Source organism: Orycteropus afer, unplaced genomic scaffold (genome assembly GCF_000298275.1).
Source record: "Orycteropus afer afer isolate SDZICR_OR568_19922 unplaced genomic scaffold, OryAfe1.0 scaffold00011, whole genome shotgun sequence".
Taxonomy (NCBI): domain Eukaryota; kingdom Metazoa; phylum Chordata; class Mammalia; order Tubulidentata; family Orycteropodidae; genus Orycteropus; species Orycteropus afer.
In genome coordinates, this window is record NW_006921598.1 from 8,037,142 (window position 1) to 8,048,474 (window position 11,333).

At 43.5% G+C, this 11,333-nt stretch overlaps 1 protein-coding gene across 1 annotated transcript in view; it reads left to right on the plus strand.

Moving 5' to 3' along the window:
- The first annotated feature begins 3,886 nt into the window (after window positions 1-3,886).
- The window catches only part of MDN1 (midasin AAA ATPase 1), a 229,787-nt gene continuing 222,340 nt past the window's right edge, over window positions 3,887-11,333 (plus strand). The window contains exon 1 of the mRNA XM_007951423.1: window positions 3,887-3,988. Coding sequence (XP_007949614.1) covers window positions 3,887-3,988 — 102 coding nt within the window. The remainder of the gene's footprint in view (window positions 3,989-11,333) is intronic.

Below are 11,333 nucleotides of genomic sequence, written 5' to 3' on the forward strand. Positions count from 1 at the left end.
TAACACCAACAAGAGCATGGACTAAATTCAGTTTGCAATCACAAACCCTGGCTACCTTGTGCATCTGTTGAACCCCATGTAGATCCATTACCTCTATAAGACAGTAGTCCTACTGCAATAAAACATGGAAAGCTGGCATCCAAAATGAAATTTGGACAGATTATCATGAGATTATGCTCATCTCAACTTCAGATATAACATCTGCCCTCTATACTGAGGTCAACTCCATCCAGACTGTCGTTCTTTGGAATAGAGCTGACTGAGATTTAATGCTGGCATCACATGGAGGAACTTGCATATATATATATAAATGCCACTTGCTGCTCCTTAGTAAATAATGTCTTGTTGTTGTTGTTGTTGTTATGTGCCGTCGAATAGGCCCGACTCATACCGACCCCTCCTTGGGTTTCTGAGGCAGTAACACTACAGAAGTAGATTGCTCCATCTTCCTTCTGAGGAGTGGGTTTGAACCACCAGCCTTCTGGTTAGCAGTCAAGTGCCTTAGGCACTATGCAACCAGAGTTCCTAAATAATGTTTTAGAGCCAGATAAAATAAGATCAGCAGGTCCTTAGCTGATCTGTTAAATAGTTTCAACAAGATAGAGCTAGCTGCTGCTCAATAGCAGTTAGCGCTCTTTCAGGACTTGTAGTCAACTTCAGTTGGCCCAAGGAGCTCTGGTGGTGTAGTGTCTAAGACATTTTGGCTGTTAACCAAAAGGTTGGTGGTTCAAACTCACCAGCTCCTCGGAGGACTGATAAGCCAGTTTGTATCTATAAAGATTTACAGCCTTGGAGACCCAACAGGGGTCGGTATGAGTCAGAATGGACTTGATGGCAGTGAGTTTGGTTTGATTTGGTTTAGTTGGCTCACTTTGTGGCTCACCAACACTGGAGGATTAAAATCATTGTTATGATAATACCAATGTTAATCCTAAGAGTATGCGTGTGTTTTTGTACCCAGTGTTCACCTGCTTGTCTTTCAGCCCTTAAGTCCTCAAAGATGGAGGCAGTTCTCCAGGTCAACTCTACCCCCTTACCGTCAACCCACAGTACGGCCAGAAAGTTTTGTGAGTTACAACAAAGCTGTGAAGCAATTGATGCCATTTGATTAATGAAGCACCAGTAGCTTCAAAGGAGGAAGAATGATGCATATCATTTCCTAAAAGAATGCAAAGTGTATGTTAGGAGATGCCACATTGTGAGATAAGAGAAGTAAAATGTTGTTTTGAGAAATAGCATATAGTCAGGAAATTTATTGACTCTGAAGCAGCTTGGTCTGGGTAAAAGGGGGCATTAGCTTACTGAAAAAACACAAACTCCTGGGTGGAGATTTAACATTATAATGAAACATGAGGAATACCCATTGAGATGTTTCAACAAACAGATGCCCCACTGGAGGCACTCACTTGACTTGCCAAGAGATTAGGAAGACAGCTACCTGGACAACTGACTGGAAGAGATCCATATTTGTAACCATTCCAAAGAAAGGTGATCCCACAGAATGTGGAAATTATCGAACAATATCATTAATATCACATGCAAGTAAAATCTTACTCAAGATAATTCAAAAATGGTTGTAGCAATATATTGACAGAAAGCTTCCAGAAATGTAACTGGATTCAGAAAAGGACATGGAACGAGGGATATCATTGCTGATGTCAGATGGATCTTAGCTGAAAGCAAAGAATACCAGAAAGATGTTTACTTCTGTTTTTTTGACTATGCAAAAGCATTCGATTGTGTGGATCATAACAAATTATGGGTAACATTGAGAAGAATGGGAATTCCAGAATACTTGATTGTACTCATGAGGAACCTGTATATAGATCAGGAGGTTGTCGTTTTAACAGAACAAGGAGACACTTCATGGTTTAAAATCAAGAAGGGAATGCGTCAAGGTTGTACCCTTTCACCATACTAATTCAATTTGTATGCTGAGCTAATAATCTGAGAAGCTGGATTACATGAAGAAGAATATGGCATCAGGATTGGAGGAAGACTCATTAGCAACCTGTGATACGCAGTTGACACAACTTTGCTTGCTGAAAGTGAGGATAACTTGAAGCACTTACTGATGAAGATTAAAGAGTACAATCTATAGTGTGGATTACACCTCAATATAAAGAAAACAAAAATCCTCACAACTGGTCCAATAAACAGCTTCACAATAAATGGAGAAAAGATCGAAGTTGTCAAGGACTTCATATTACTTGGTTCTACAATTAACACCAATGGAATCAGCAGTCAAAACATCAGATGATGTACTGAATTGGACGAATCTGCTGCAAAAGGCCTCTTTCAAGGCCTCTTTGCTGAAGAGCAAAGATGTCTCCTTGAAGACTAAGGTGGGCCTTACCCAAACCATGGTATTTTCAGTTGCCTCTTATGCATGTGAGAGCTGGACAGTGAATAAGGAAGATTGACGAAGAGTTGATGCTTTTGAGTTGTGGTGTTGAAGAATGCTGAGAGCACAAGGTCTGCTAAAAGGGCTAACAAATCTGTCCTGGAAGAAGTGCAACCGGCAAGCTCCTTTGAAGGGGAATGGCCAGACTTTGTCTCACCTACTTAGGTCATGTTGTCAGAAGGAACCATTCCCTGGAGAAGGGTATCATGCTTGGTAAAGTGGAGGGTCAAGAAACAAGGGGAAGACCCTCAATGAGATGGATTGACACAGTGGCTGCAATGATGGGCTTATGTATAGCAAGGATGGTGAGGCTGGCACAGGACCGGCAGTGTTTTGTTGTGATGTGTGTAGGGTCCCTGTGAGTCAGAGATGACTCCATGACACCTGACAACACAATGAAACATGCTAAGGACTAACATCTTTGTATCCCTTACTGCACATGCTTAACCTGTAATCATATGAAATTTTATGTATAAGATGATTCTGATGTGGTCACCTAGAAGCTGTCAGAATTTGTGGGACTCCCCACTCTGTTCATGCACGAATTTGATTAAAGTGTGTTTTTTTGTTTTTCACCTTGGTGTATCTTTATTGGTTTAATTCTCTCTGGGCAGCGGACCCAGCGACTGGCTGGTATCAGTTGTACCACAAAGAATTGGTAGATGTTCAACCATTTCAGGAGGTAGCATATTACCAGGAATCTAAGGTGAAGAAACTCGCAGCTGCACTGAAGGCACTGGTGAAAAACAAGGCTCCAGAAATAGACGGAATACCAATTGTTTCCACAAAAGGATAAAACGCTTGATGCTCTCACATTCATACCTGTAAACTATATTTCATTTAAATGTTCCTCGACTGACAAACATTTATTTCCAGTATTTACATTAAGAATGCTGCGAGAGGCATGCTCGTCACAATTTTAAGTGCGGATTTTCATAGGCTAGCGTTCTAGAAGTGAAACCGGGTCAAAGGCGGAAGGATCTACTTTTCTTTCATATTGTATCTTTTTGTGTGCTAGATGATGGAGGAAGCAGGTCCGGGGAGGCAGAGCGGGCTAAGGATTCCACGCCCCTACGGGTTCGCTACTCCAGCCTAGAAATCCAGGATCTGACCGCCCACATGCCAGCCAGAATTCTACTGGGGAATCTTATCACCCCTGTATCCGACCTCACAGTCGCTGCCATTTCCGCTCAGATTCCCCTCCCGGAATTGGCACAATGTTGACGCCTAGCGTTTCCGCCACCGCTGTGGGGGCGGGGGACAGGGCCACCCCGCCGTCGCTGTCGCGCACTGATGACGCAGAGCGCCGTGTGCTCCCCCACGTGTGCGGCAGTTCACCGGGTGGCTGCTGAGCGGCGGCGGCCGCTTTCCCTGGGGGTATAACTTGTGGCAGCTTTGGCACCCGGAACCTCCGTGGCTTGGGAGCTCTGAACGCAAAGCGGCGAGTGCTGGGGGGACGTCTGGGGCGAAGACCCAGGAGCCATGGAGCATTTTTTGCTGGAGGTGGCGGCCACGCCGCTTCGGTTAATCGCTGCTAAGAACGAGAAGAGTCGTAGCGAGCTGAGCAGGTTCTTGGCCAAGGAGGTAAGAGAAGGAAGGACAGGGAAAGCGTCCAGAGACCCCGGTTGCGCCTGCACATCCTGCGGCCCTTGGCACTCGGGTTTAAGGGGGGAAGAAAATCGGCCTCTTGTCATTCTAGTCTCCTCCTCCCGGGACTGGCCGGTGGCGGAGACGTCCTCGAATGTTTGAGGAGGTTAGGAGCAGGCTTTTGTTTTGATCTAAGGGAATCTTCTTTTCTCCTCAACCTTATCCCATCCTTTGCGCTTACGCTTCCTATGGGAGACCCCACGGCCTTTGGAAAGAAATGTGTTTGATTTTCTGAAATTCAGGTTGGGTCTCTGCCCTTTTGATTCTGTATTATCTAAGCGTGGCTAGACAAGCCACCCCTGTTAGCTTGGATGTATGTGTTTATTTTTCTCCCCGTTCTTTCATTCGTCCTATGGACAAGTATTGATTATATTCCTGCTGTGTGTTAGGCACCTTGTGGCACTGTGGGGAGTTAGATAGAAATCAGTTGCAGTGTTTACCCTAGGGAATTTAGCGTGTATTTTTGGAGACGGTACGTAAACACGTAAAACCACTGAAAGACAAAGCAGGCATCACAGCTAATACTGTTTGATAATAACCATAATAATTATGAGGTGAACTGGAGCTTGTTTTGGAAATGGGTCTTTGACTTTACTTTTAAGAGCCTTCTTTATTCTTCTGTCGGAGTTGTAACATAAGGGCTTTTATCTCGCATCTTTTCACATTACATTTTAATTTTCTAGTTTATGGACCCCCTCACCCTTCATATCTGAGCTTCTTGAGAGTAGAAAATGCATTGTTTTGTTTTGCAACTCCAATATCTAGACCTAAATATTTCATTCATAAATGTATTACTTGAGGATTTTATAGCCTGTTGATTAAACAGCAACTGCAGTCTTTCAGGTGAGAGACCAAGGGACCTGAGTAATTCGGAAAGGCTGGGCTAATATGAGGCATTTTTGTTTGGTGACAAGAAGTTGAATGTGAGAGGCAAAAGGGAGGGAGTAGTCCAAGTTGTCGCCCTAGTTTCTGGTCTTCTGGGCCTCAGTGAAAGGAATAATGGGATCAATCAATAACCCAAATGGGGACGTTTGGAAAGAAAAAAATCATTGCTTTTCTCCCTTTCCTTTGTGTCACATTGTCTGCCGAATTCTGTCCAAACTGAGAAATGTCTTGTAGCTTTGTTTGTTTCCATTTTCGTTAACAATTTCAAGCCTTTCATTTTCAGAAGAGTTGATTCTTGTTTTCTTCTATTTTGGGAAATACTTGAAATTAGGTTTTTAGAAAGCAAGAAAGACTTTTGAAACACTGATTCTCATTGGTATTTGGGATCTGAAGTAATTTTTTAGGATTGTACTTCCTTTTATGTGGTCTATCTCAGTAACACCACTTTTTATCTAGTCACTTAGAAAATTCCTTCCACTCCTTTTTCTTTACAGTCCAGTACCCCTGATTTTTCTTCCTATATATTCTTGTGTCTGTCTTTTCCTTTTCATATTAAAAAACCCAAACTCACTGCTGTCGGGTTGGATCTGACTCATAGCAACCCCTCCTTGGATTTCTGAGGCATTATCACTACGGAAGTAGACTGCCCAACCTTCCTTCCGAGGAGTGGCTGGTGGGTTTGAACCTCCAGCCTTCTGGTAAGCAGTCAAGTGCCTTAGGCACTATGCTGCCAGAGCTTATGTAGAGCTAGATAATCAGAATTTACAATTACAATTACAATGTTAGTTAAACAGTTAGAGTCCAAATCTTTAGACTTTGGGCTTTTATCTTTCATAAGAGGTCTCAGGAGGAAGGCTTAACGATGGCTTGAACTGGGCAGAAGTCCCTTGTAGCTAGGGTCTGAGGCCAGCTCAGGTGGGTGGAGTCTCAGCAGGCTCTCATTGTTTGCCTCTGTCTTCTCTCTGTGAGCAGAAATTTAGGACTTCTAAGTGAATTTGTCACTTTGGCACCACATGATAAGGGCCAGTGTGACTTCAAAGACTAGTGTGTTATGTCTTTTCTCCAGGGTTAGAAGTCAGCTGAATGATGTGTCTTTTCTTCATGGTTAGAGATGAGGGAGATTTGTAGATATATGTCTCAAGGCTAGTTTACAAAGATTAACTGTTAGTTTCTTTTTATCATAGCATAGCAAAGTCAGTTTCACTTGAAGGTTGCTTACCACATTTTTCACATATTTTTGTCTTTCTATGTCTAAATTCTAAGTTCCTGAACAACTTACGACTTACAGGTTTTTAGTGACTTAAAGTTAATGGTAGAGAGTCTTACAAAGGTAGACACGTTTCTATTTTTAAGTTCATATTATGAGTGCTTATACATAGGTATTTTGAAAGCATAGTAGTGACTCACACCTTAGGGAATTTGAGATCATTATAGAAATTGGTAGCATAGTGCCTAAGGCACTTGAATGCTAACCAGAAGGCTGGCGGTTCAAACCCACCAGCCACTCCTCGGAAGGAAGGTTGGGCAATCCTACTTCCGTAGTGATACTGCCTCGGAAACCCAAGGAGGGGTCGCTATGAGTCGGGGCCGACTCGACGGCAAACAACAACAACAACAACAACAACAACGAAATTGGTGAAAGTAGTTTCTTTATGTGGCCTTTTTGCCTTGGTTTGGAAAAAGAGCTTGGGAAATTTCCCCTCTAAGCTCTGAGGAGTTACTTTTGCCCTAGTTCTTTGGAGAATCAACTTGGAGGGGGGCTCCCAGGTTGTTTTCTACCCCAGAGTGTTTGTTACTTTTTCAAGTTGGTTGACATTTCTTGGTGCATTGCAGTGGGTTTTGGTTTTATATGGCCTTTCTGACCATATATAAAATGATTGGTTGGCCCACAGTCTGCCCTATGGCTGGTCTGTTTTACACACTTTGCAGGGATTGGTCAATTAATTTTGGTTAATTTTCAAATTAAACCAAACCAAACTTACTGCCATTGAGTTGGTTGCAACTCATAGTGACCCCTATTGGGCTTCCAAGGCTATAAATCATTATGGAAGCAGACTGGCTTGTCTTTCTTCCGAGCAGTGGCTGGTGGATTTGAATCATGGACGTTTTGCTTAGCAGCCAAAATGCCTTTAACTACTATACCACCAGAGCACCTGTGCTATGCAGATAGTGGTGCATAAAACTTCCAATAGGATTAAGTGACTTTCGGGGGCTGGTCAGTTTGTAGTACTACTAGGAGGGCCCTGTCTTGAAATTGACAAGGAGTTTGCTTATATAAGGGCCAGTCCCACAGAAGTTCATGGGGAAGTTCACTATCATAGAAGAGTCTTGATGTGTGTGTCCTTTGGACTCAGGGTCTCAGAGAACCTCCTCAGTCCAAAAGAAAGAGCTGTAACAGTGAATATGGAGAGTTGGTAAGCCTGAGAGAGAGAGAGAGACTGAGAGATGGCTTGCCGAACTGGTGGCTGTGGTGGGCTTGCTGGCCCTTGGAGAGAGAGAACTGAGCCTTCGGGGATTTGATGGCAGAGCTAAAAGATGGCAAAACCCAAGAGAGGCCCGGTAGTACAAAGTGGGAAGGGGCCTAGCCGAAGGACAGCCGGGAAAGGGGCCCAGTAGCAGAGGCAGCAGTGAGAAACCTTGAAGAAGGATATGGCAGCAGAGCTGGGGTGACAGCAGAAAGCTGCTGCTTGGAGGGCAGCAGCCAAGTTAGCTGCTATACTAGCTATGACTTGGGCCATTTAGCACCGGGGAGGCTGAAAGCAGAGAAAGGCAATGCATGGTGGAGAGAAGGGCTTTGCCTATGGGCAAAGCTGAGAAAGGTTGTCTGCTAGGATGGCCGAGAAGGGGCTGAGAGTTCTCCTGATTGGCAGCTGTTGTGATTGACAAAGTTGATCCTTTCTCCTGAGCTGTATCCTGTTAACTTCTAAGTTGATCTGTAGCCAAAGTTGCAGCTAAGAGTGCTAAGCAAGTAGCTAACACTAGCTGTTAGCTGGGCCAATTGTCGGTGGTGAATTTCTTACTTCCCTAATAAACCATATAACTGTATGGTCTGTGAGTTCTGTGTGGCCATTGCAGTGAGTTACCAAACCCAGCAGAGACAGGGAGAGTGCCATAGGGGTATGGCTGGTGTCACATATGGTGGAGAAGTTGGAGAGTGGAGGTATATCTGACTTCCTGTCATAGGAATCAGTTCTATGCTGATCCTGATTCTTATCCCTTGTGAAGTTAGATTAATTCTGATGCTAGATTACAGAAACATACAGAACAAAGTAGAACTGTGCTCTATAGAGTTTTCAGTGGCTGATTTTTTGGAAGTAGATCAGACCTTTTTCCTGAGCTGCCCCTGGGTAGACTTGAATTGTCAACCTTTCAGTCAGCAGCTGAGTGCATTAACCATTTTCACCACCAAGGGACTCTGAGGATAATAATAGGATCTACTTTATTGGTTGCTGGTAGGAGTAAATGCCTGGCATATAGTAAGTGCTATCTGTAGAAGTGGTTGCTGTTATGATTGCATTATAATAGGGTGATTGTGAGGGCCAGGTAATGCATGTGAGGAGTTTATACAGTGCCTGGCACATGGTAAGTAATCAATCATAATTATTAACGAGACAAATCTGAATCTCTTACCATTCTGCATATAAAGCTCCTTATTGTCTCTAAAAGCAGCTCTGGTGGTGCAGTGCCTAAGGTGTGTTTGACTGCTCACCAGGAGGTTGGCAGTTCAAATCCACTAGCTACTCTGTGGAAGGAAGATGGGGTAGTCTACTTCACTGGGGATTTATCGCCTCAGAAATCCAGTGGGGCTTACTACGAGTTGGAATTGACTCGATTGCAGTGGCTTTGGTTTGGTTTTATTGTCTCTAAAATAAAAATCCCAGCTTTTAAAAATGATACATGAAAAATTTTTCGATGGCATCTCTGGCATATCCCTCAACCCCAGTAGTTCTCAACTGAGTGTAATTTTGGTATATCTGGCAATGCTTGGAGACATTTTTAGTTGCCACACTGGTGGGCGATTGCTACTGGCATCTGGTGAGTAGAGGCCAGGGATGTTGCTAAAGATGTTAGAATGCACAGGACAGCTCTCCGTAACAAGGAAACATCTCTTCCCAAATGTCAGTAGTGCTGAATTAGGAAAGAAATTCTTCCCCAGCCTAATTTACCACTCTCTGCCCAGGGCTTGATGGTCCAGCAATACTGGGCTTCCTGGAATCACTGGGTTGTCCCCCTCTGTGGTTGTTGACTATAGTCATGTTCTTGTCAGTGCTGTTACACCTTTAGTCACCCTTAGCTATTTCTTACCTCTTTGATTTTATGCATTCTTTTGCTTAGAATGCTTCCTTCTCCTCTGCCTCAGTTAGCTTCTGTTTGTTCTGGAAGACTGCCTTTGCAGTTAATCCCTCAGAAAGGCCTCTCTGATTTTCTCCTTTCTTTTTCTTATTTACCCTTTGTTTGAACTGACTGACTCCTGCCAGTTGGGTGACAGTGCCTTATGGGAAGAGACTGTTGTTCTAGTGTCTAGTACAGTGCTTGGCACACAGTTGTTGTTATGTGCTCTCAAGTTGAACCTGACTCATAGCGACCCCTCCTTGGGTTTCCGAGGCAGTATCACTACGGAAGTAGATTGCCCCATCTTCCTTCCGAGGAGAGGCTGGTGGGTTTAAACTGCCAGCCTTCTGGTTAGCAGTCAAGTGCCTTAGGCACTACAGTACCAGAACTCCTTGGCACACAGTAGACATTCAGTAAATGTTTATTGACAGAAAGAACAGATGAATGCATTCACCAGGTGTGATACATTTTTTTTTTTTTAAAAAAACAGAGCTTTGAACACATTCTTTCAAGCAAATGATGACTCTACAGGCTTTTTCTAACTCAAGCTCAACTAGAAATAGAAGCAGTTTTGTAGTCTAATTATGAAAATAGTAGAAAACATTGGATTTTCTCAGTTGCTTAGATTTTAAAAGGTGTCCTAGGTATTGTCTTTCTGCAAAAAGGATGTGAGGGCAGCATCTTCCTCTGACCTCCTTTAACTTCATGAGAGGGACAGAGAATCAACATCAGCAGCCCAAGGCTTATTCCTATGAGGCCAGACATACCACCACCCTCCAATCTTTTTACCAATTCTGACATTGACTGTCCCTCCCATGGGACTCTCTAATTCTCTGCTGGGCTCAATAATTTGTTGCAATGGCTACACAGAACTCACAGATAATACTCACGATCATGGATTTATTAGGGAAGAAACAAGTTGCAGTTCAGGTTCAGGAATGCTTTCAGGTACAATTCTTTGATCAGGACAGTTTTCCTTCTGCTATGCCCTCAGTCTCTCCTCCCTGGCCCTTGGCTTCTTGGCCTGGCCTCTGCCCTGTCTGCTGGGGCAAGTGTTACAAAGCTCTACCAGTAGGTGCATCTAGATGCACCCTACTCCACCAGCAAACCTCCTGACCCAAAGGCACTCAACTTTCTCACTCCATAGTCCAGCAAACCTGCCACTCTGTTTTTTGCCTCTTGGTTCTGCTGCTGCCTTCTCTGTCTGCTCATCTCAGCTAATTTTCTGTGCCAAGGAACTCCAGCACAGGGATCTCAGATCCAAGGAGACACTCCACTCCACCTTTGGCTCTTCTCGTTGATGGCAGCAAGATCCCCCCTTCTGCCTGTAGGAGGGCTCATTTTAAACCCAGCAGGATGACAAAACTAACCAATCCTTACATTAGAGTTCATACACCATGGTTTCACACCTACAAGTGTGTCATGTACCTTATTTATATTACAACAAGCTATTCAGTCCCCTTGGTTGGGCAAAACCACCTTACATTTGCATAGTTATACACAGTCATCTGTGAGAGTCACAAAGACCATGGTTAGAAGGGCTATACTGAATAATTCACTGCACCACACTCTTTTGCTAAAGCTGCACAATCCAGCTGATACATGTAATTCTAAAGAATAACTCTGGGGTAAAATAAAATCTCAAAGAAAAACTTGCCTTATAGGTTTAATTAACTCTGTTGTGAGAAGGCTTAACTGACCCAGTCACTATAGTAGTCTCACAGCTAAATAAGTCTGGATTTGTAAGTTTGATAGCAACTGAAACAAAGTATTTATTCTTAGAAATTTTATTTTATTTTATTTATTGTGATTTGGGTGAATATTTACAGAGCGAATTCACTTTCCATACAGCAGTTCACATATACTTTGTCTCATGTCATTGACCACAGTTTATAATGCACAGCTCCCCTCCCACTTCCTCCCCATAGTTACCTCTTCCCAGTGACCATCCCTCCATACTTTCCTGCACCCTGAGCTGTCTCCCTGTGCATAAGCAGCCCTTCCTTCTCCCATGATTGTTCTCTCCAGGGCGTGTGTCTAGTTGAGGTAAATGTTTAACTCACAT